The sequence below is a fragment of the Orbicella faveolata genome, unplaced genomic scaffold (assembly GCF_042242905.1).
Source record: "Orbicella faveolata isolate gen_17 unplaced genomic scaffold, um_ofav_v1 contig_15, whole genome shotgun sequence".
NCBI classification, from domain to species: Eukaryota; Metazoa; Cnidaria; class Anthozoa; order Scleractinia; family Merulinidae; genus Orbicella; species Orbicella faveolata.
In genome coordinates this window covers 11,528,069-11,553,693 of record NW_028301542.1, presented here as the reverse complement: position 1 = coordinate 11,553,693, position 25,625 = coordinate 11,528,069, and the positions used below count along the sequence as shown (strand labels likewise).

Here is a 25,625-nt window from a genome sequence, read left to right as displayed (position 1 = left end):
TCCCTAAATGTAATAACGATCCTAAATGTAATAAAATTTGGCTCTAAATGTAATAAAGGTCGTAAATGTAATTAAGGTCCTAATTGAAAAAAGTCTCGAGCGTGGTAAAACCTCGCCTAAACCTGAAACCACAGTGGTAAGAAGACCATATTTAAAAGTTTGGCCTTTTACCTTTATTATACAAAGGAATAAAGGCAAAGATATTTTAAATTAACGGCGATTGCAACTAATGTTCTTGTATATTCAGATGCTACAGAAGTGAGCCACAGTTTCACTTTATCTTTATTGCATGTCTTATTTAACAGGAGTCAACATCAACAGACCTTGAGTTAATACAATAGAAACAATAGAAGGTATGAATTTCCACGAATGTCTCTTAAAATGTTTGAACACATGAATTATTGAGTAAGTTCTGGTAGATGTCCATCATCCTCGCTCCTGTTCTTTTTCGAAGCTACTCTTCATGAGAGCTTGTTAAGAGCGTAAATCCGAAAATATCGAGAATCGGCCGACAGAAGCGAAATAACGAATTTTTTCTTATTTCACCAAAAGAACCCTTTTGGCTAACTATTTTCTGAAATGACATCAAAAGGTTCGATTTCCTTTTCCTTTCTTCGAAATTTGCAAAACTTTAAAATTCGGCCACAGGGCCTTCAGCGGCGGCCATGAGGCTTGAAATTTGGCACATGTTTAACATGCTCGTATAGGCGTACCAAACATTGTCTTAACATGTCCTTTACACAGTTTGTGGGGCATCTCTTAAACTTTACTCGGGGCTAAATTTTGTTTAAAAATGTTGTTTTTTACAAAATAGTTAACCCTCGGAAGCTGAACCATTTACGGACCTAAACTGATAAGGCTAATATTAGCAAACTTTGAACTTGTCAAATGCTATCTGTTATGTTACAGTCAAGTAAATAAATATAACCAAATAAAAGCAGGTTCTTTATTCTACTTGCCTGGAAAAAATTGCAGGTGGCCCGTAAAAACTGTTTTGTTGAGTGAATTTTCCGTGAGGTCACTTTGACGCATATCTGACTTAATTATTCAACTGTTAGTTATTGTCCAATTGCTATTGTTCCGACTATTTTTTCATTTATACATTTCCACTAAATCTTTTAAGGTAAAGAAGTTCAAACTAGGTTTTACAACTCAGCTTCTCAATACACCAATCTGTTTGTTTTTTCAATAGCGCTAGTACTTTATCAAGAGTCACGCAAACTATTTCACACGGTAGCGAACTTGACTATGCCTTCGATGGATCCTTTTTGACATGGATCTTATGCAATATAGCTAATACTTTTGTTATAACGAGTACAGATAGCCACTCAAGCAATGGAAATACAAAATTCGTGAAACGTCAAAGGGATATCTTTAAAACATAGACAACTATGATTAAATTAAACAAGGAACGTCGCGTTAAACTTTACAGTATCACTGCCACTAGTAAACACTTGTCTGCTTTGCTGTAGTAATTTCATATGCAAAATTTCCATTCACGAAAAAGTTTGAGATATGGTATATTCCAGAATCGGTGTATATTAGTAAGACGTTGTTTATGTTTCTTACTTTATGATTAAATATTTCACTCGAGCTTCGGAATAAACTGAGTAGACATTATTAAATTAAACGGAAATCCTTGAAAACGTATATTAACAGATTCATTTCTAGCTTTGGAATTCTCAATAGGCTAGTCACTTTGGATCTTCATCGCATTGCTACTTTTTTCATAAAGTTTACCTTGATGAAGATACGATTTTCAGGCCAGTGAAAATACTTGTTCCTCAATCACACCCCTAAATTGTGTTGCGTGACAATGTGATCAGCAATTGATTTGCCTGAGTTGTCATTGCCTCTCTTAAAATATTAAGAGGCCTGTTCTATTAGATGCCAATTTTTATGTTCTTTCAATCCTTCCTTTAACCTGCAGTCCGTTGCTTTCTGCTATATTTGTTTTTTGTGAGCATACGGCGTCGGTACTGAGAAAATAGTGTGCTGTGTTACAGGGCACTCTTGCTTTGCGTGACCTCAAAAATCTGCTAGGAGAAAGGACGAAGGAAATAAGATAGGTAGTGATGCTTTAGTGCCTCTCAATTCCAAATTTTTCTTTTATTAGTCTCCTGTCGTTGATGAGTATACGTGCGTGTCTATTGTCACGTAGCAACCCTGATATGGCAAAACTGTTGACAGTTCACAATACAGGATGACCTTTTTGCATTAGCTTTGTAGAATGCAGAACTTTACTTAGCAAGTTAAACCGTCTTCAAATGAGAATCGTCGTTTATATAGGTTTTAGATCTACAATAGGCTCATCAATTTCAGTAGAAAAGTAGCAGTACGCAAAGGAAGTGTTACACACGCTAAAAGCAAACCGGGGTTGAACGCATCAAGTTAAAAACTGAGTACGCCACTCAAGGTAGTAAATATTTATCCAGTTAAAGTTTGGTTGTCGTTTAAACGTTACTGACTGTCAATAAAGAGACCTAAGTAAACATCTACAGGAATGTTTACATTCCAGTACAGGTCCATGCGATGTTAAAGTAATTCCGTATCGCCGACAATTTCATAAGGGAAAACTGAAAACGACATAAGTACATCCTATAAGGAATTTCTGCTGAATTGTGGGTAGATTAGGTTGTTACAGCCCGTTACACCCGCACGGGTAGACTAAGCAAGAAACCGAACAGACTTGACTTGTAATGGTACCCCGTGGGTACCCCGCAATAGTATTTGTAGCGTCACGTGACTCGCGTTGTTCCTTCGTGTTTCTTTGCAAGAGTTGTAAAACGATGCATGTCGAAAGCCGTGAAAACGAAGTGCTGTGTAAAGCTGTGAAGCCGTAATAAATACGTTGTGTTACCAGAAGATAGATCACACTAGCCGATTATATGATCAATTTGATCGGGAGTATGATCAAAGACAACCAAATATTTGTAAAGTAAAGTAAAGTAAACAACTTTGAGCGAAACAGTAACCGTTTAATAGTAAACCTTTAAAGGCAGAATATAGATGGAAATACTAACTAAGCTAAGTTCTTTCCATGTTTAATTTTATTTTAATTCCGTTTTATTATCGCAACTGGGAGATTTATTTAAGAAAGTGAACTCTGATACGATGTGCTGTAAAGGAGCCTACTGAAAAATTCTCTCAACGGAACTACTTTTACGGGCCACCAGTCTTATTCTCTAGACGGAAAGTAGACAGACCGTTTAGTCATACTGCATAAAATTGGTGACAAAAAGGATCATTCTAGCCATGTATATTTTTGCCCTTTTTTTTCAACCAGCTGGTCACGTTCGCTACCGCGTGAAATAGTTTGCGTGACTCAGGATAAAGTACCAGTGCTATTGAAAAACCATTAAAGAGATTGAATTGGTCTATTGATAAGCTGTAAAAACTTGTTTGAACTTCTATCTTGGATTTATTTCAATTCTTTACCTTAAAAGATTTAGTGGGAATGTATAAAATAAAAAAGTCGGAAATACTAGCAATTGCGCAATAAAAAATTAAAAGTGAGATATGCGTCAAAGTGACCTCACGGAAAATTCTCCCAACGAAACAGTTTTTACGGGCCACCTGCAATTTTTCCCAGGCAGGTAGAATAAAGAACCTGCTTTTATTTGGTTATATTTATTCACTTGACTGAAATATAACAGACAGCATTTGACAAGTTCAAAGTTTGCTAATATCAGCCTTGTCACTTTAGGCCTGTAAATGGTTCAACTTCCGAGGGTTAACTATTTTGTAAAAAGCAACATTTTTAAACAACATTTAGCCCCGAGTAAAGTTTAAGAGATGCCCCACAAACTGTGTAAAGGACATGTTAAGACAATGTTTGGTACGTCCATACGAGCATGTTGAACATGTGCCAAATTTCAAGCCTCATGGCCGCCGCTGAAGGCCCTGTGGCCGAATTTTAAAGTTTTGCAAATTTCGAAGAAAGGAAAAGGAAATCGAGCCTTTTGATGTCATTTCCGAAAATAGTTAACCAAAAGGGTTCTTTTGGCCAAATAAGAAAAAATTCGTTACTTCGCTTCTGTCGGCCGATTCTCGATATTTTCGGATTTACGCTCTTAATATGTAAAGAGAATGCCCGGCTAACCGACTTACCGGGCTACAACGAAGCCCGCCTTTGGATGCAAAATTCAGAGCCCTTCCACTCAAGTTCAGAAAGCGTCATCAAAGCGTGACGTGGCGAGGGAAAACCATCTAGATTTTATGGCGTGTATAGTTTCAGTATCGTTAACATGTTTTACGGTTAACGGCTAGTTTTTTCCATTTTCTACGCCTAACAGCTAAATTTCTGGCCATTTTGCGACTAACGGTTAACGCCATAGAGACCCTCATGTTATAACTTTTTACGTACATGCAAAAAAAGATAGCCCGCCTAAAAGGGTGCCCCAGCGAAAGCACTCAGGGTGGCTCGATTAGTCAACAGCTTTTGTAAAGAAATATGAAAATTGGCAGCCCCTCTCCCCTCGAGCATTTTCGGACATTTGACGATCCGGCTTGGCTGTACCGTCTCGAGCATATTTTTTCAAATCCTGTGTTCTTTTCCCCTTCTGCTCCTTATTTTTTATTTCGTTCCGCAGACACTGAGCTTGTGCCTCTACTCTGCTAGTCGCTGTATGTAATTACGGCAAATAATGCGTCACGTGCGACTTTTAGACTGCCTAAATACCAATATGGCTGTCGGTGAGCTTATTCCATTTTGGACCAAAAGTTACTACACTTAGGACCTTTATTACATTTAGGGCAAATTGTATATATTACATATAGGTCATTTATTACATTTAGGGCCAAATTTTATCACATTTAGGACCTTCATTACATTTAGGAACATTTATTACATTTAAGACCCCAACAACTGAACAAACATATCAAGCTGCAAACAGATATCTAAACTTCATAAAACTCGCACAAAATTTTGAAGAGGGTAAAGTTTGGGAGTTAAGTTTCCTTCCGGGACATTTTCCTCTGCTTACTGGTACCTCTGAGTTAAGGTCATAAAAAGGACTGTGCCAGTTCTCATGGGAAGCCACTTTGAGGGCTTACGATCTAGACTTTCCCTTTGTTTTTAGGCTCCAGTGAGCAGACACTTGAAAGAAATTGGGTCTGGCTTTCAAACTGTGCTTCTAAACATTTGTAAACTGTATCACTGGCTTTTGGTGCAGTGAGACTGTTAATGCTAAAGTTCATGCTGGCTGCAATTATGCAGGGTCAGTCCTGTACATTATCGGTGTTATTTTTGTATTTACAACGTTTTTTGTAAGCTAGGCAAGCTCCCATAAGCGGCCATCTTTCCCTTCAAGAGAAGTTCTCTTGTTCCCTTACAGGCCGCTAACGAGAACTATTCTCGTAATTGGCCAGCTTCAGTTACGGACTGCTTTTTCGTGTCCCCAGGGTGTCCGCTTACGAGGGTTTCCGCTGTATGAAGTCCATTGCTGTCGTCATAACACTAAAAGAGAGACGTGCCATTCTATTTACAGACTAAAACACAACAACACGAGTGTCTTTTATTTCACTCTACGTCCTTTTATTTCCTGCGCAACAAAACCTTGAACTTGTTTCACAAAGCGGAAGAACTCTGGAATCCTCTCAACTATCACCTCTGGTTCCCAGTCCTTACTGCTTAGCAATTTATCCCATTCTTTGCAGTGTAGATGAAGGTCGGTCTACAGTGAAGGAAAAAAGCGTAAATCATGCATCAAAATAGTATTTTCAATAATGCAATGAGATTCCAAAAATTCGAACTGTAATATTTACTTTACTGCAGTCTTCATAACCAGATTAGGCTATGCATCGTTTCCCGTGGGATTTGGTTTTATAGCTTTAGATGGACAACTGGTTGACGATTTATCCTGCTCTTACAAATAGCTATTTTTCAACTGGAAATGAATCACCGTAGCGACTTTGCAGAACTGACATTTCGAGTGTCAACCCTTCGTCACTTTGCCCTGGCAAAGGCATACGTTCGAGGCCACAGCAGTCACAAACTCACTTTTCGCAAAGGTATTTAAACTACGGTCGCGCTCGTTTGGGGAACGCGTATTTTGGGAACGCTGCAGTTTCGTAGCGACCGGAAGAACCGCAGTAGAACCTTTACTCAGGTTATTTTCTTAGTGTTTATCTACGAATTTCAATCATTACCGATTCTCTTAACTCCTCTGTTGCAATGTCACTGTGCCATGAAATCTCCTTGGAAAGAATGATTGCAAATTCTGGATTAGTAGTATACATAGCTCGTTTGGAAGACCGCTTATGGATCAAGTGAAATCCCTCTGGTATCTCATTGTCTGGCAGACTTAGCTCAAAAGGGTCTCCATCCGTCAGAGTCAATCCGGAAAGATGTCTTGATAAAACGTGTCTTGCTTCTGCTTTGGGTGCATAGTCTGCTACCAGAGCGCAATCTATCGTAAGAAAAACTCAGCATGAACAAGACATAATTTTTTTACACATTAATATTAAATGTGTATGTTAATTTTGAGTAGAATTTAACTAACGGAGAGCCGAAGGAAATTTTTCTTTTATTTGTTCCTACAAAGTTAGAAATTTGATAAGACACGTTGGCTACGTATCTCAACCTGATTAGTTCAGTTTACTAGTTTATTGTTCCAAATTTTCGCGTTCACTTTTCGCCGTTTGGTAGATGTATGGATGAATTCACTCATAACCTAGATTATTCACCCTCATTAGTTGATTTTAGTAACATTGGTAACGGAGAACCGGGAACGGGAGTCTGGGAACGAGTGTACAGCGGTGACCCGCTCAAAAATTCAAAATGGCGGACAAAGGAAAAGCAAAGTAAGATGCTCTAACCTTGACTATTAGTGATATGAATCAAAGTGCTTTCTGAGCAAACCCGTCGATTTCCCAGTGGATGATGATTGACCTGTGTGGTCTCTTGTTACGGGTTATTCACCATTTTGACCGGGCATTTTGACTTCTGGCAATACTTGTCATAACAGTAGTCTTTTTTTTTTTTTAATAAGAACGACTTTCGTGCATACTACATGAGGTAAAAAAACTGGCAAACCTTCCCCTCACTACATGAACTGCGAGAAAAGAAAAAAACTAGTGGCTTAAAAAAAAACGAAAAAAAAAAAGCCGACGAATCCCGGAATCGAACTTGGGTCCACTAGATTGGAACGTGGGTGCTAACCACAGTAACAGGTAAGAAACCTTGCTTCACGGGGGAAAGATACAAAGTACTTTATCAGTCTTATCTCAAATTGGCTAACAAATATGCGAATTAGCCGACAAATATGTGACATATAGTCTCTTAAACTGCAAACTTCTCGGATGCCGACTTTTAGTGTCGCTAGTACACGGGAAACAGAGGAGTCCTATTTGACCTTTTCCCTGTTAAATTCACGGTCCAAATTATAGCGCGAATCGTGTTTTTTTTATTTACACGACCTCAAAATCAAACTGTACACATGCGATCGTGTTGTGATGATTAAATCTACTAAAAATAGACGTATAGCTCATCGGCTATTCAAGTGTCAAAGTGTGTGAGTTTGAACCAGACAAAAATTTTTTTCTGTGGGCGAAATTGTAATGCTCGGATTGGACTTCAGTTCGTGGAGTTCTAGCCAGTTCTTCTCGCTCCCGCTATGTGGGATTCGTCTTCCAATGCGACTTATGTTTCTTCACTGTTATTTGCGTAACATGGAGAGTTTGTCCTCAAGATCAGGATTTTCTCGCGGTGGATTCCACGCCCGCTGTTGAAACTTGCAATCTGGTGTAATCATGAGTTTTTTAGAGGCTCGCGAGACCGCGCTGTGCTTTACTAGAGACTTTTTCGACAAATGTTACGGTGGCCTTAACGAAACTGTTCGCTTTGATTTCCGAAATTCAATTTCAGGAGGTCAACCCTCCAGTAGTAGTACCATCGATATGTAGGGCGGATTGCCCCTTGTCAACTGCTTTACTAAATTCGGAGCGGAAATGTATATCCAGCAACTTCAGTCATCAAAACCGTTCCCAATGCGTTTTACAAAAGCCAACAGAGTCGAACCAAATTCAGGATATAGCGATACCGTGGGAACGCAGCCTCGCCAAAAGACATTAATTTTGTTTAGCGCGGCAGAAGCACGACGTTTGAATCGCTGCCGCGCCTGAGTCGTGAAGCACAGCAAGGCTTGTCGAACTCAATTGCTTGCCGACCTTAATTCAAAAGTTTGATTCAGACGCTGTGCTCCTGCCGTGCTTTTGTCGAACTTAATTCCTGAATTTAGCTCGGCACGGCAAAAGCACGACGTCTGAACTGGGCCTGAGGGTTCTAATACTTAAACATGTAAAATTCAGCTTTCAATACAAGTGAAAGGCTTCTACAATGAACTCTGAAATGGACAATTTGTGACCAATGCATTCAATTCAATGAGCTTCTATTCTGTTTATTATCTTCTATTCGGCAACTGACAATTGAAAGGCGACATGGCTTAGCTTTGTAGGTTTTCGTGGATTAATATGTCCGTATCATTTATGAGCGAAGTTAAATATTTAGTAACTTGAAATAGTTTGCGCGGCAAGAATTAATATCAAAAAAAAAAAAAAAATCAATTTTGGCTTTTTTTATTACCCGTTGAAGCGACCGCCCAACAACAGGAATAGGCAATTTTATAACTAGTTTTGGTGGCCTCGTTTAGCATCAATTTTGTAATTTAATTTTAGGGGCTTTTTTGGCAAGAAATTTCAGTGCTAGTTGTGTAGTGTTACTTTTGGCTAAAGCCTAGCTTACATGATTAAATTTTACCACCGTGTTTGACAAATCAGATTAAACGGATACCTATCTCGAAACAAAATGTCGTGCTTTTTATCGCGCACGTGTACAGACCTTTGTGGGGTTCAATAGGAACATCGGGTATCATTAGCTTACTTCAATGCAGTGACTCCATAGAAAGTCACCTTGCTTCCATCCATTTGTCACGAGAGACCACAACAGAGGGACAGCTTATCTTGGCGAGGGCTGGCCTTTTTGATTTAGACGAGTCGCTTGTCGCGCAAATGTCCGTATGCGCCAAGCACAGGCACGCATATGGGAAGTTCTGGCGACCCAGAGCAGCCTGTCAGTATCCAGCACATCGAGGGCGTCCTGGTAGGAGCCAGAAAAGGGCAAAGAGCCGATATTCAGTGAATCTTGAAATGGCTAAAGCCATCAAATGTATGGTGTTCTTGTTCAAGTCGATTCAGGTGCGTACAACAAATTGTAACTTTCTTACACACCTTTTGTTACATAACACGGGCGTTAAAAACATTTCATCGTTTTTCTTTGCAAACTAGTTTACCTCAGTTTTAGATTTTTATATGGGACAGTTTTTCATCCAGACATTGACTTCGCAAAGTGAAAGTTCAAGCGGAGCAACAACGGCGGAGACAGAATCCCTGAAAGGTACCTCACGATTGCAAATGGGATGGGCACTTCAAAAGAAACACGCAAGTGTGAGATTTTCTCAAAAGGCTAGGCAGTACCTGATACAGAAGTTTAACATCAGGCAAGACACTGGTCAGAAAGAAGATCCAGCCCAGGTTGCGAGGGATACACAGACTGCTTCCACAATGGATGGAGAAAGAATGTTTGATAGAACGGAGTGGTTGTCGAAGGGTTAAATTCAAGGTTTCTTTTCGAGATTGTTTGCAAGCATAAAACAGGGAAGTCTGAAGCGAATAGAGTTGATGAGTGGAGGTGAACTAGATACAGAAACAGAGGAGGATGACGATTTAGCAGAGGAGTACGCTTTCAAGTTAGTGTAGACAGGGAGCATTTGAGAGAAACAAGGGAAGCTGTCCTGGGAAAAGTAGGCTTGACCCACCCAATCTTGTACGATATTTACGATCTGTGCACGTTTGCAAGAGAGGCGAAGCTACCAACTTTCAAGTTGAAGGTGCTTAGAGAGATCTGTACACATTTCGACCTCCCATTTCAACCTAGAGATACCAAGGCAGATCTTGTTACAAAAGTGAAGGAAATGGTTTCAGAATGTAGTTGTAACACCCAACAGTAATGACAGTGAAAGACGCTGGTATTTAAAAATAGTATGCAGCTGATCTGGGGACGAGACTAGGTATTAGTGGTACCTGTAAGCGTTTAGACCATATTACCTGAGAGCAACGGCCCAGGAGCCTGTTTCTCGAAAGCACCGGAAACTTTTGGGGTCCGGAAAGCCATTTTTAGTTAATCAGTATTTAAAGACAGAGAGGTATATACGCCTGAAACTTCTTGTATGAAGGGAACTTCTCTTCATATTATGAATATGTGAAAAAAACAGCTCTGTAGTCGTAAGGTTTGAGATTTTGCTGCGGCTTTTCGGGACCTTTGAGAAACGGGCCCCAGCCCCGGGGGCATCGGCCTGTTGGATCCAAATTTAACGAGCTTGCGCAGCGATATTGGTTACCTTGCCTATGTATAAAATTGTAACATGACAGAAAATTGTCCTGATCACGCGCATGCTCCAAACTTGTGACTTCATATAAAATATGTTATATGTTATATGTTGTGTTATATGTATATCATCAAAACGACATTTAACGTCATTTCTCAAGAAAGCGATTGAAATGGATTTTACGACAGCTAAGACACTTTAGGGTTATTTGGTGTTTTATCTGGCTGTAATGTGTTGAAAGCAGTTTCAGAGGTAATAGGGGCACTGCTCCATAGAGAAAAGGTCAAATTAGCTGCCCCTGAGAGGCATCTGAGTTCACATAGCTGTTAGGTCAGGACACCCTCACCACAACACAACCCATTCTCATCCTTGTGTTGACTTTTTGATCATCCTGATTCTCGCTCTTCTGGAGTATAGTAAAACATATGAGAGTCATCTGAGTAATTTGGTTACGAAAACGTTATTAAATAAAGAAGTACTTACTTAGTTAGGAGAACAATAATTGTCACCAAGTCGATGCTCATTTTGAAGTGTTTTCCAAATGCATCGCAATCCCATTATAACCAAAGAGCAAGGAAGGTTTCAGTGTAAGATAATGAGTATTGCTAAAGCGAATACACACTGTACGAACCTGTACACATCGGCTGACTTTGCAGTGTTTGGAGCAGATAAGGAGGTAAAATCTTTGTGGCTTGTGCAACGCAGCTGAGATTATGAAGGTCACGATGTTGTCGATTTCAATTACAGCGTTCTGTAAAGATTTGATATCAATTTTCAAGTTTTAACATCGGCTAAATAGTACGTTTCACTTTACAAACGTCAGTGGAAAATGGAAAGAAAGAATCAAAACACTGGAAACGTTTTGCAAACTGACCGGTCTATAAACAGGACTGGTAGAAGTAATGGACCGTGACTAAATTTGCAAATATTCCGGGCACGTTTTCCTGACTTTTCCACATAGCGTCTGGGGATCACTGCTAATAATTCAGCAATGCTACCTATTTAAACCGTTTCTGAGTTTTAGTTTTTGTCGGATCCCTGTATCTTAAACGTGGCATGATTAATTAAGAGTCGCTGACTGGAAATATCGAGAATGGCTGGCCAGGTTCGAAAACTCGAAAATCCTGAAATTTTGCCTAAAGAACTATTTTAGGCAGCTACTTTCGAAAATGTTATACCGATTTTCTTAGAATTTAAAGTATTCGAGAAATTCGCAAAAAACGAAAATACAGCTTTTTTGCCTCATTAAATATGCCAAAAATATCTGGAAAATTGACGAAGTTCTCGGTATTCGCATTGAAACAATTTACAAAACTAGAACACGGGGTAAACGAAGCATAAGAGCTTTACCTTTCTTCTATCTAACAATAGCAAGTTTTAAATTTTTCAGGTATTTGGAAAGATTCCGTCGACCGTCGAAGAATTGCCTTTTCAAGCCCCTATGAAAACGGCAAAAATTGCGTAGTTTTACGGGCTTAAAACGCATCTTGGTATGTCCGATATGGAACTAAAACAAGTACTGTGCAAAAGAGTGTCGTTTCTACTATAATAATATGGAAAAAAAATTTCTGGGCAATTAAGGTTCACACAGGTAAAATGTAAAAGTTCGCGACAGTCTCTTCTCAAATCTGCATTATACGGTATGTTCAAAGAACTATATATTGTTGAGTTTTGTTCCATTTGTGGGCCATGCTTTGTGGGAAATATACAAAACGAGAGTTGATCCATGTCGTTATTACACCATCGTTTTTGATATTTCATGCAAGGTACATAAAACTACAGAAAAAAGCCCAAAATATAATTTCAAAGTCACATAGACTAAACACGCTACATGTATTGCGTGACTGGTGTCACGTATTATATATTTTCTGTTAGCTCCAATTAGGATTACTAACTAGATTATTGAGGTTTAGACACTTGCTTATAATAGAAACACATCAGGGTTTGTCTTTCCCGTTTATATACACTCGATTAGCCTGCAAATATTCGAAAGGAGACTAGTCTTTTAAAGTAAATTTTAGCGTGTGTCTCGATTTTGATCTTGATGGAAAACGAATTTAGGTGACTGAACACAGTTTTTGATACCTGTGTTTCATTCACCTTTTTCTCTAAAACCCTTGATCCCTCGGTCGTCAAAAATGGCAGCAAGCTAGTTAATAACACAAACTTTGGTTTTTTTGTTGGTTAAGCTGACGTATGTGCCGTTGCCATGGCAACATGAATAAATATAAACAGGCCTTTAAAATCGCTTTTGTTTATTTGCAAAAAATCTAGTCATTAGATTTTCTTTATAATTTGCATGCAACAAGCTTGTAACGATTCTCACAAGTTAACACCATTTTGCCAATAGTTTAACAGAGAGATCTTTAATTATCCCTTGTTGAAGGTTCACTGGAATATCTAGAATTTCTTTTGTTAAAGTTCAGTCATTTTCAATACTCGAGTTACTTATTTCCTAAAGTATTTTCGTGCCAAATTTCGTGAAATTCTAATGAGTAGTTCTCGAGAAATAGGCGTATTTCCAAGAGTGCAATTTTCATTCAATCGCAATTTTTTTACTTACTACGCATGCGCTGCATTTAACTGGGTTCTTTCGGTAAGAAAGAAAAAGCTGAGAATTGCTGGGTTCTTTGGATCGTTACCTTTTCTAACATATCTTTGTAATAAAAGACTAAAGCCATCAATACGCTGCGTTCAATTATAGAGAACAATAGCACAGATACTGCGGGTGTTGAGTAAATAAAATAATCGTTCTGTTGACGGCATGTTTGTTTTTTGCGATACTTGTGCACGCGCTGAATTGCAGCAGCAAAAGCGCGCGCGAAAACTGTGTTCGGCCACCTTAATTAGATGCACTAAACGAAACGAAGAGGTTTTATTAACGTGATCCAGCTAGACCAAGGAAGCAAGTTTTCTTGAAAAATAGAGTAAGACTGTTTGAAAACTATCCCGCGAGCTGACCTCGGTTGGAATTTGGCTTAGCCCAAACGTCGTGCTTCTGTCGTGCCGACCTCAAATAAATTTGTCCGGCAGTGGCAATGACAAGAGAGCAGCGGTGATTCCAAACGTCGAATTTAATCAGTTGCGCAGAAGATCGGAAGACCCTTGCTTTGCTTAAGGCCATTTCAAATGCTACAAATATTAGCAACGGCAGCTGATGCAGCAGGCTGGCTATGAATTCAGTTCGACACGGTAAGAGCACGCCGAAGCCAAGTCGCGCTACACGGCATGCAAACTTTAGTCATCCCCCCCGGGGGGGGGGGGGGGAGGGGGAAAGACTCATATAAAAATAACGGGGGTGCTTGTCGTACATTTTAGGGATTAATCCTCAAAAGGTCCACCGCGAGAGGTTTTGCGGTACCGTTTAGGGGATTGAGCCAAAATATGACAGGGGATAATGCGTTATGTAAACGGTTGTCATTTTAACCATCGATTTTCCCTCTTTCTTTATCATTTGGAGACTATTAAGGCTAAGTAATTGAAGACACCAACAACGACAAAAAAAGCGTCGTTAGAAATATATCGAGTAGTCATTCTATAAAGAGACTTTTCAATTTTCGTCAATTATGCAAATAAGTTCACCTAGCCTCAAAGACGTTTGTGTTTGCTGGCGCGCGTTCTTACTGCCCAGATTGCTTTTTTTTCAAATACTGATTGAAGAAGACCAAAAGTTCCGTCAAAGTATCTATTTCGACTCGATGTTGGGCAAACTAAGACGCGTTTTAAGCCCGTAAAGTTACGCAACTTTTGCCGTTGCCATAGAGGCTTGAATTCTCCGACAGTCGACGGAACCCCTCAAAATTTAATTTAATGTAAAGCTTTCATATATGCTTAGTTTATCCGGTGTTCTAGTCTTGTAAATTGGTTTCAATGCGAACACCGAGAACTTCGATTCAAGCGCGGAAGTAGCACTACGTTTGAAACCATGCATGCACTCAGTTCGGCAGGCTAAATTGAAGTCGGCGCGACTACTTATTACAGCACGGCAGGCCTAATGCCGTTCCGCACGGCAGTAGCGCGACTTGGCTTCGAACGGCGTGCTCTTGCCATTCACGTGCCGAATTAAACCCCCCCTCCCCCAACTTTTTGCTAGGATGACATTTTATTTAGTTTTAGTACGAGGTACACATGAAGAAATAGGACTAGGCCGAATTCCAACCGAGGTCAGATCGCAGGATAGTTTTCAAACAGTATAACTCTATTTTTCAAGAAAACCTGCTTCCGTGGTCTAGCTGGATCACGTCAATAAAACCTCTTCGTTTCATTTAGTGCATTTATTTAATTCGTTTTCCATCAAGATCAAAATCGAGACATATGGCTAAAAATACTTTAAAAGACTAGTCTCTTTTCGAATATTTGGAGACTAATCGAGTGTGTATAGTCGGGAAAGACAAAACCCTATATGTCTCTATTATAAGCAAGTGTCTAAACCTCAATAATCTAGGAATTCCAATTACTTGGAGCTAACTGAAAATATATATTACGTGACGACAGTCACGTAATACATTTAGCGTGTTGAACTTATATTTTGGGCTTTTTCTATAGTTTTACGTACCTTGCGTGAAATAATGAAACGATGTTGTAATAACGACATGGATCAACTCTCGTTTTGCATATTTCCCACAAAGCATGGCCCACAAATGGAACAAAAACAGACCAGAGTGCTCAACAATACAGTTCTGTGAACATACCGCATTATGCAAATTTGAGAAGAGACTGTCGCGAACTTTTACATTTTACCTGTGTGAACCTTAATTGCCCAGAAATTTTTTTCCATATCATTATAGTAGAAACGACATTCTTTTGCACAGTACTTGTTTTAGTTCCATATCGGACATACCAAGATGCGTTTTAAGCCCGTAAAACTACGCAACTTTTGCCTTTTTCAAAGGTAATTCTTCGACGGTCAACGAAACCCTTCAAAATGCTTGAAAAATTTAAAACTTGCTGTTGTTAGATAGAAGAAAGGTAAAGCTCTTATGCTACGTTTACCCCGTGTTCTAGTTTTGTAAATTGTTTCAATGCGAATACCGAGAACTTCGTCAATTTTCCAGATATTTTTGGCATATTTAATGAGGTAAAAAGCTGTATTTTGGTTTTTGGCGAATTCCTCGAATACTTTAAATTCTAAGAAAATCGGAATAGTAGTTTCGAAAGTAACTGCCTAAAAGCGTTCTTCAGGCAAAGTTACAGGATTTTCGAGTTTTCGAACCTGGCCAGCCATTCTCGATATTTCCGGTCAGTGACTCTTAAAAGAACATGAGAGCGTTTTGAATGAAAACAATCTGAATTAGCGTGACAACTAATTTGCATAATAAAGTGTGAGATTCGCACAAAGCACAGAAAGTTCGAAGTCGCTCTGGGAAAGGAAGATAAAAAGCGCAAGGTATTTTTATATTTATATGCTTCCTAAGCCTTGTTTAGCAGAATTCAGGTAGAGTTTTGAGCGGCCGGGTCTGGACTTGGGAAATAAGCGCCAGCGAAGACAAGCTACTTTCGCAGGTTTTCAGAAAGTGATATAACGGGTGGTAAAAGATAAATTTTCAGGATCCCCCAAAACAAAATATATCAAAAGTAATGTGTATTCCTTACCCTTGAAGGATCACTTAATGTAGGGATAATAACAATTTTTTGTTAAGTTTGGTGGTCTTTGAGCAGCGAGCTCGTCAATTTAGGCAATTTTCCTTCCTTGGAACGCTCAAATTTAGGCATTTCCCGGCTATGATTGTTTTGAGCTCTAAAAAAATATATTTTGACGTATTTGCAAAAACTTAAGTCTTTACATTTACTTATGGCCCAAGATAGTTCACTGAGAAAAGTTTGAGGGAAACTTTCTTCCCACCAGAAATGCAGTGGACCGCTTTTAGAGAGACTGCCAATTAAGTGTTTTAAAGGTTTACTTAAGTGATCCGTATTGAGAGGGGATCCAGTGTGTCAAAGGAGCACTATTTTCTGTGACAGATGAAGGAAAGAGTTACCTTGTCTGTCAGAAATGATACAGGCAACGATTTAGTGAAGCCCCGTATAAAATTTGTCAATATCCTTGCCTGGCTGTTAGGCTACATATCTTCTAGTGATATGTAACCGTATAATGGCAGATATCAAATTATTGAAAACTAGATCATTGGATAATGCAATTCGAGAGTTTTCCATGCTCTACAAATATGGCAAGCGTACGCGCGATTTTCTGAGACGTTTCTTTTATTCTAGTTTAGTTTTCTATATTTTGGAGGCGTTGTTAATAAAACAATTATTCCACTCGTGTTTGTTGGCTATGAGATGATTGTAGCCAACTCATATCCAACGCTTGCTCGTGGAATAATTGTTAATTACACCAAAAGGGAGAATACACAGGATGTTAATCCGTGCAAGGACATTTTAATACAATAAATCACATCAAACTTCACCTGTTCGTCCACGGATGGTAAATCTGCAGTCAAATTCACAGCCAGGAAATAAAATGTCAGCCTGCAGATATCTTCGTGATGGAAGAACAAGCCATCCTCGACATCGTGACCGTGTTAGTTCATCTTCAAAGTGAATCTCTTCCAGAATGTTCTTGACGTCATTGAAAGGGATTGGTATATCCTCCAACCTTTTATTGGCATTGTTTTGTGTCACCCAGACCTATTGAAAACGAGTAAACTTTTAAAGGCTACCTTGTTACTTTATTTAACGACATGGCACAAATGGGTAATAGCTAAACTTGCCAGATGCTAATACCCAGAACAGGATATTATTGAAAAGAATATTAGCTTACGTGGCCGGCAGATTCTTTGAAATTTCGTCATTTCAAAGTCTTCCTTCAATATACCTGCCTATCACCTTTTTTTATTATTTCAGCTTCTTTCATTTTAACGTATGCTGCAACCGTCACGTTAATTTTATTTTTGTTAACAATTTGATTTAGTAAAAACTGAGCGACCTTTGAAACACTGTCTGAGGAAGTATCTTCATCAACTAAGGGGAACTTGCCACTGTTTGGTGCCCAGCACTGTGCAGGAGGCAACAATTTTGTACTGTATATGCAGTTACCTTGCATCTTATTTCATGCCAACATGGCGTTACGTATGTTAAATCGTATCTTGCTATAAAATCCTCCGACGTTTTCTCGTAAGAGGTTCCCTCCAGGACTTTCTCGTCGAGATCCACCCCCTCTTTAAATGTAACTTTCCAATGATTTCCTTCTTCAGGAGATTGCAACTTTTTCATTGCTTCATCGATGCTCCACTCTCCACCTTCAGCCTCCTCTATGGAAGGTAACAACACGTTTTTTAAAACGCCGAAAGACATGGTGAAATCATCATCAGACATGAGTATTTGAATTTTTCCATTGCAAAACCAAAACAGAAAAAAAACAAAGTAAAATAATTGAACTCTGTTTTTCGGGATTCTTGACAAGGTAAAAGATGATGATTTTTAAATCCAGTTAGTGATGATTTTTAAATATTAAAAATCAGTTTCAATCTCGGAAGGAATCCCTACAACATGCAAACATGCAGAGAATAACTTCTCATTGTAAAGGTGAGAGGTGAAATACTCAGCAATACAGTAACAACAACAACAACAACAACAACAACAACAACAAAAAAAAAAAAAAAAAAAAAAAGAAAGAAACTAAAATTACCCTGTAAATTACCTTCATCGGGTCCTTGGATGATACCTGTTCCAAAATGACACCACATGTCGGCCTTTGGAAATTTTTCTGTGAGTTCTTTATGTTTTATTTTCCGAAGCGCTTCTAAAGCGTCATTCCTGATTTGTAATTCATGGCTTGAGTCATCGCTGGTGGTGTCAGATTCCTGACCAAAAACACATTGCGCATCACCTGGTTGTAGTACTTTGTAGTATTTAATTAAAATCCTAATCTTCATTAGAAGCTACGGAATATTAATGATTGACACTACTGTCTGTGTGAGTTATGTGCAAGGACATTTTAGATCTTTTGGGATCTTTCGGCTCTTTGGAGATTAGTCTGGACGGATCTCATCTTTTAGGATCTTTTAGAGCTTTTGGGATCTTGCAACAGTACTTCAAACCATTGTTTTCAAACTGCCAAATTAAATCTTGAATGGACTCAAGACACTATCTACCACACAAGAAGTGTACAAGAGATTACAAGAGGTGTAATGGCAATAAGAACATTGCAGGCGCATTTTTGTTTTTTCAGGGCGACGCCCAATGCACACTAAAAAGAAAAATCAATCTTGATTCCAGGGCCGTCGCTAAATCCCAAAAGATCCTTCAACAAACAAAAGATATAACAGATTTCCAAAGTTGAAATTGATCCCAACAGATAAAAAGATCCCCAAAGATCCAAAAGATCTAAACGATCTCAAAAAATCCAAATGATCCAGAAATGAGGGGTCACATTGCATTGCCAGAGAAAGTGAAGCAATATTTTTTGCTCCCTCCTTACAAAACGTACAACGATCACTAGCCATAAAAACCTTGCTGGTGAAGAATACCTAAAGATATGACAATCAGTGGCGTTCTGCCCTTTCCACTGTGTTCTGAATAGATCGCGGATTTAATGCAGCTTTCAGAACTTCAGAAAACAAAAAGGTTATGTAAAGCTTTGCTTCGAAGTCGAACTCGTTTTTCCCTAAAGGACTGGTAAACCTACCGCCGATAAAATGACTCCAAAGCCATCGGTTAAAATAATCTTCAAATCACGCGTTCGCGCAAATAATTAACAATATTTCTCACCAGTGGCGTTGCTTCGCGGCCCGGTAAGTATCCACCACCAGCCACCAACACTGAGGTGAATAATTGTTTAAGTATATACCAAAACAGAAAGGTTAAATATCCCAAATATTTATTCAGAACACTGCAGGAAGTCCTCTGCAAATAAATTCGCGCGCAAATTGCGAAGCAGTTCAAGAAAAGCCACCTGATTCACCCAGTCGACAAGAGATGAAATCAAACGTGTTTCGTGTGTTTAGTGAAATTACAAAGCGGTAAACAGTGGGGAAAAAAGTAGTTGATTCGTGGATTGATGGAAAAGATTAGTTCACTTCAGTCTTCACAACTTTTGCTGGAAGCTTCTGCCCTTAAGATGCACACTCTGATTCAGTTACCTAATTAATTGAGGTAAGCGACCTGTTTATTGTAGAAACTGCCGTCGCCTTTTCTAAAACTTTTGAAGGTACTTCTCAAGTTTCTTGAGAGTTGTTAAGTCTTCGTGATTTGAAGCTATGCTGTAAGACATTTTATTAATTTCACTGCGTTCATAAGAAGATCTTGAGTACACCCTCAGAAAGGGTTAAGAGACAGTTAAGGCCAGAATATGTAAGGAAGGATAGGAAAGTGAAGAGGAGGATAAAGGTAGATAAAAGAAAATGGATAGACAATATTACAAAAGGCAGAGAAGGCCGCAAGAAACCAGCACGTGAAGACGCTCACTAAGACATCAAGGTAAAGCAGAGCAGTGTTAGACAAGAATGGAAACCTCCTAAGTGGAAAAGATGAAGTGCAGTCAAGATGGACAGAGCACTTTAAAGAAGTGCTTAATAGAGAAGAACCAGAAAATCCGGTAACTAATAAACAAGACTGTGGATTCGAGTTCAGTGAAGTAATTGAGGAGATTGCAGTCAACGAGCCAACGTTAGGTGAAGTTAAGGAAGCCATAAAGGTACTTAAAAATGGCAACGTAGAATTTTCAGCAGACAAAATATATCAATTGATGATAGAAATATGGAACCATGAAAGGATCCTGACGTTTGGAAACAGGGACTTAATGTTAAACTGCCAAAAAGGAATGCAAGAACTCAAGAAGGATAACGTTGCTGTCTGTAGTAGGGAAAATACTTGGCAGGATTATTATAGATCGAAAAAGGAAGTGTGTTGACATACGATTAAGGAAGGAACAAGCCGGTTATAGGAAAGGCAGGGGAACAACAGACCAGGTTTTCACTTTACGAAATATCATTGAACAGGTAAACGAGTGGTAAGCTACCCTGTATTCGAGCTTTATAGATTTCGAAAAATCTTTCGATTCCATCCACAGAGAAAGTTTATGGGAGATTATGGGGAGCTATGAAATTCCGGAGAAAATAGTGAAAATGGTAAAAGTGTTTTATGGCTTGAAGTGTGCAGTGGTGGATGGTGGGGAGATAGGCGAATGAATTGACATAAAAACTGGCGTCAAGCAAGGATGCAATATGTGTGGATTCTTGTTCTTGATCATAATGGAGTGGGTAATGAGGAGAACAGTTGGAAATGGTGAGAACGGCATTAGATGGAGGCTTACATTGAAACTTGATGATTTGGACTTTGCAGATGATATAGCGCTAATTTCCTCTACCAAACAGCAGTTTCGGAATAAAACAACAAAGCTGGAAGAAGAAGCCAGACAAGTGGGGCTCAAGGTCAGTACAGAAAAGGCGAAAGTAATGAGGATTAACGCAAGAAAGCAAGAAAAGATTGTAGTCAATGAAATAGATATTGATGACCTTGATAAGTTCACATACTTGGGAGCGAAAGTGTGTTAGGAAGGAGGTGGTATGAAAGACCTGAAGAACAGTCAATCCAAAGCAAGAGGTGAATTCATCAGATTGAAGAACATGTGGCGTTCCAATAGCATCTCAAGGAAAACAAAGTTGAGACTACAAGAGAATATATGAATGATCATACATTTGAACTGCGGAGAAGGATATGAAGACATGATTGATCATCGCAGTTACACACAACTTAAGCAGTTGTGAAATTAAAGCCTAAAGAAAATTCCAGCCTGAACGGCATTCGAACCCATGACCTCAGCGATACCGGCGCAGTGTTCTACCGACCGAGCTATCAAGCCGACTGAGAGCTGGTCACATTGTGAGTTCGTAATATACCCATCTACGGGTGTAAGAAGGGACAGCTGCTTTGTAGACTGCTAAAAATGTGTTCTTCTTTTTAGGCTTGAAGGCAAAAAAACATTTTGCTTACGACTCTCGCGAGCTTCGAGAATGCGTGAAAAACACTATCGTCTTTGAAATTTAGGGAGTTTATCTGCTTCTTACGAAAACGCTTTGGCTTTATCGTGAATGATCATCAATCTAAGAAGATGTTTCTTTAGCAGTTCTTTTTTTTTCGGCCATCTTTTGTGGAGAATTTATGATTGAAAACTGGATTTGCATGCTGTGTTCATGGCGATTTCTTCGTTTTGTTTCTTCAATTAATTCGGTTTGGTGAAATGCTTATTGGTGAGGTTAAAGGTAATGGTGTCGAGTGAATAATTAGTGTTTTATAGGAGCCCCGCTTTTAGGACTGGCTAAATCTAATTACATAAAAATGTGTGCAGGTGGAAAGTGCTCTTGAGTTAGGTGGCTCGGTGTCGAGGGTGACTGATCCGTGACGACTTTTCTCTATATCTCCCATCTTAATGTAAACATCTCAGGATGACCATAGGTGAAGAGTCATTTGCTTCTGAGGGTGGGATGAACTGGACGGCAACAATTTTTTTTCATGCACGTAATTCGTCGTATGTGACTCTTCTTCCAAGGGAAAGTCTGGTATTAAAATACCACGCGGGAGGACCCATTTTTGGCTCGGTAAGAAGGGGCAGCTCTTTTACTGGATGGCTTACCTCCCAAGGACAACTTTTCCCATAAAAAAAAGCCCTAGAGTAAAGTAAAGGAAAGAAAATTCTGGTAAATACAAACCTGTACTTCATATCCTTCAGCTGGTTTCAGTCGATATTGTGCTTCCGATCCCGGAAGCCACATCCAAACTTGCTCCAGCTTCAGTTCAGAATTCTTTGTAAGGTTCCAGGCATCGATGAAACAACAGACTTTGTTAAATTTATTTTCTTCACCCCTAAGTCTTGCTCCAACCTGAAAAGAATATCGAGCATCTTTTGTTATTCCTGAATAAGCCAAAGACTTGGTTTGTGCTGGGATCGGTTTAGGTTGATCGATTCAGCTGCTGAATTTCGGTTTCTACGAGTCTTCCAAATTTTTCTGATTTTTGTCATTTAACTATTAAAGTGAATTTAAGTACATTATTAGTATTATTAAAGTAAATAACGTGTATCCAGTTGCCTGATTTCAGTAGGGTAGATTTTATTTGATGATTACTCAGTTGTTTTTGTTGCGTGCGTCAGCCATGACGTGCTGTGAAACTGATAAAGCCGAATTTACATTGAAATACATCCGTGCAAGTTCTCCCGTAAAACGACAAACTGCTTATATTTCGAGATGAGAGGCCGAGTACTGTTTGGTTATTTAAACGAAATTGTTAAATCAAGAAAAAATGTATGAAGAGAGAGAAAACTCCAATTGTAAAAAGGTGAAGAGGAGTAGCTAATTATATGCCACTTTCCATGAGTACAAGCCCTCCATCCTGCCACCAACTGGATTTGTTTCCGTTAGCTCCAGATTCAAAGCGCCCAACATCACTTGGCATCCTGTCTGGTTGCAATTCTCGACAGATGCGCTAATTTAGCTGAAATATTTGTTTCGTAAACAAACACAAACCTCGTGTAGAGATAGTGCTTTTTACGGTCCGTCATGAAGACTGCACACCGGAGACAAAATACAGACTGAGGGTAAAATGTAAAGCGCAGACCAGGGCTGCATTGCTGGCGCCTACTGCAGCCGACTACATACGTTTTAGATGTGTATCAAGTTAACATTTGTATTATCGACAGCTGTCCGTAAAATGGTTAACACGGGCGTTTTTCAGGCTAACCGGAGTGAAAGTCTCTTGGCAGTCTCTTGCTCTTCAGTTAGCCTGAATATCACACTGGCTATTACTGGCTTGTTTACGGTTAGCTCGCGATAATGGAAATGGCAACACGATATACAATTAATTGTTTGTAGTCTGTAGTCTGCATTTACCCTGTCTACATTTACCCCGGTCTGCAGTCTGCAATCCGCAGTCCGCAATCCGCAGTCCGTAGTCTTCGTTTTACACTGACCGGCTTTTTTAGCCTTAAGCTCTCTTTTCATACGCACATATTTTGTCATAGACATCACATACATTTCAAATGTTTACGAATAGTTATATGGTCTGAGTATCATATTCAGTTGGTAATCCGGCAGCATCTTTCAGTTCTAGATTCAGAAACAAATTGATTGTAGTTATTGCCGGTCCGACACGACTACACGACTCATTTTTTACGGTATTTTAGACGTTTGTATTCCTCTGATGAATCTGTCCTCTCCCTAGACAACTAGTAAGCCATGAAATGTGCCTAAATTAACGGAGTTTATATCCTCTCAGCCGCAATTCGTCTTGCAAAAAGTTTTCAGACTGCCTCGTATTAGTCCTAATTAAAGTTATTTCAAGTAGGACTACAAATATTCTACTGGTTTCTGTGTATCTTGCTCTTATTTTGGTCGACTGAACTCTTTATTTATACCTGACAATGTTAGCCAACGAGAGTCAAGTGGTTAAACGATCACAGAGCCGAGGGGTAAACTATTTAGAGCTCCCGGCTGATGGAACAAAAAAGCAAAAGCAATTTCAAACATAAACCTATAATGTGAAAAGTATGTGATTTGAAGTACCCAGTGCCTAGAAAGAGGTTCAAGGATAGCCCGCGTTTATAAGCAAAATTTGTCAGGTAAGGTCACCCTACTAGTTTTAAGGTAACCTGGTAAATAAAACATGCAAACGATAATAAATTTATTGCAAAAACTTATTTTCGCTTGAATTACGTTCACTTGAATTACGTAGTTTATCGGTTCCACTGAAATCATTTCAACTTTTAAGCTCACTTCAAATCCCTGACAGTAATTTTCCTTAGTTTGGGATGAATTTAAACACAAGCAAACAATTCTACAAAGAATTTTTTTTTAGCGACAGTAGCGACATATATATTTTCGAAAATGTTGTCGTAAAAAGCTGTCATTCGAATTTTTTTCTATCCAAAGCAAAACTGAAACAAACTGTTTATTAATACGATAATTCTTTTATTTGTTCTATCGGTATTTTTTTTTATCATATTTTGTCTCTTGGAGCCCACATGATCAAAGGCCCTTTGGGCTGCCTCGTGTCATTAGTGCCGCCCTGTTGAATCGATAAAATAGCCCAGTAATCGATAAAAATCAATTGAAATTAATGACTGAATTGTGTCGGAAATTTATAAAGGGATACTCTGTGAGCATCGATTTATAAATTATTCTTATCGATTTTATTGAAGTTATCAACTTTATAAGTAGTTTTTTTTTTGAAAAACATTTCAGAATAAAAACTAGCGGTAAAAAACGACGTTTCGATCTCTCTGAGATCATTTTCAAGTTGAAGAAAAAAAGGAATGAAATATACATATATAAGTACAAATTAGGGCGTGAGAATGTCAAACTATAAATTATGTAAATACAAACGCTAAAGTGTAAGTGTTAAAATAATAAAATACTATAAAAAAAAAACCTATATAAATAACTTTGCACGGATTGAATCTGACTGTTTGATCAAGGTTGGCTTAAGCTCCTTTATAAAGAGCATTTCGTAGATCAGGCAGTCGAATTTACTTTGGAAATTTCTCAAGATCTTAAAATCACGATATATGTCACTTGGGACTGTTCCATGCTGCTCTTTGATGTGATTCCCGATTGAAGACGATTCTTTGTGTTCCTCAACACGTTGATAGAGGTGTCGGCGCGTGTACCCGACATAGTTTGCGTCACACAAAGCACATTTGTTGTAGTAAACAACGCGTTGCTGGTTAATGATAGGCGGCTTCTTTTCTTTTGGTTTGACCTCGTGTCCGATCTTGCGGTTTGTATACACGGGACGAATATCAATTCCAATTTTTCGGCCTAGTTCCCCAAGTTGCCTTCGCGCGGAATTGGCCGATCTCTGATCCTTGAAAGATAACACTATTCTGACAGGCGCTTCATTCACGTTACGTGCTCGAGTAGAAATTGGATCGCCAGAAACTTTCTTGGTGACAAAATTACCGATGGTCGATTGTATCAATTGCGCTGGGTACTGAAGTCGGGAGAACGTCTGTGTGAGACGATCACATTCCGGGTGGAACAGCGCAAAATGCCTCCAGTTTTTGTAGGGCAGTGAAACAGCAGAAAATGAACAGATTTACTAAGGTTGCCTTCTTTTAGGAATCAGTAAAAAAATCTTTAAGGAATCAGTAAAAAGTGACCTTGTCAAAGATTATTTGTTACATGATCAGCTATATGTATTCACTGTTAAGATACAAACTCAACTGTAAACCGGAAGTGTTTTATGTAGACCGGAAGTAGTTGTAAACTCAACACCAGGTTGAGGCTAAACATTGCACCATAACCAGTT

At 38.9% G+C, this 25,625-nt stretch overlaps 2 protein-coding genes across 8 annotated transcripts in view; both read right to left on the bottom strand.

The window, feature by feature from the left end:
- Positions 1 to 4,723: 4,723 nt before the first annotated feature.
- The window catches only part of LOC110060719 (uncharacterized), a 50,670-nt gene continuing 29,768 nt past the window's right edge, over positions 4,724 to 25,625 (bottom strand). For all 7 annotated transcript variants that reach the window (XM_020767513.2, XM_020767515.2, XM_020767512.2 and 4 more), the window contains 6 exons: positions 22,034 to 22,204; positions 18,025 to 18,187; positions 17,421 to 17,635; positions 16,793 to 17,012; positions 6,151 to 6,410; positions 4,724 to 5,675 (listed from right to left, as the gene is read on the bottom strand). In XM_020767513.2, the coding sequence (XP_020623172.2) occupies positions 5,517 to 5,675; positions 6,151 to 6,410; positions 16,793 to 17,012; positions 17,421 to 17,635; positions 18,025 to 18,187; positions 22,034 to 22,204 (1,188 nt within the window). In that variant the 3' untranslated portion in view covers positions 4,724 to 5,516. The remainder of the gene's footprint in view (positions 5,676 to 6,150; positions 6,411 to 16,792; positions 17,013 to 17,420; positions 17,636 to 18,024; positions 18,188 to 22,033; positions 22,205 to 25,625) is intronic.
- On the bottom strand, positions 24,231 to 25,409 carry LOC149113534 (uncharacterized; the record flags this gene model as incomplete). Its single annotated transcript, XM_089288477.1, has 1 exon — positions 24,231 to 25,409. A coding segment is annotated over one exon (663 nt), but the record flags the coding sequence as incomplete, so codon positions are not given.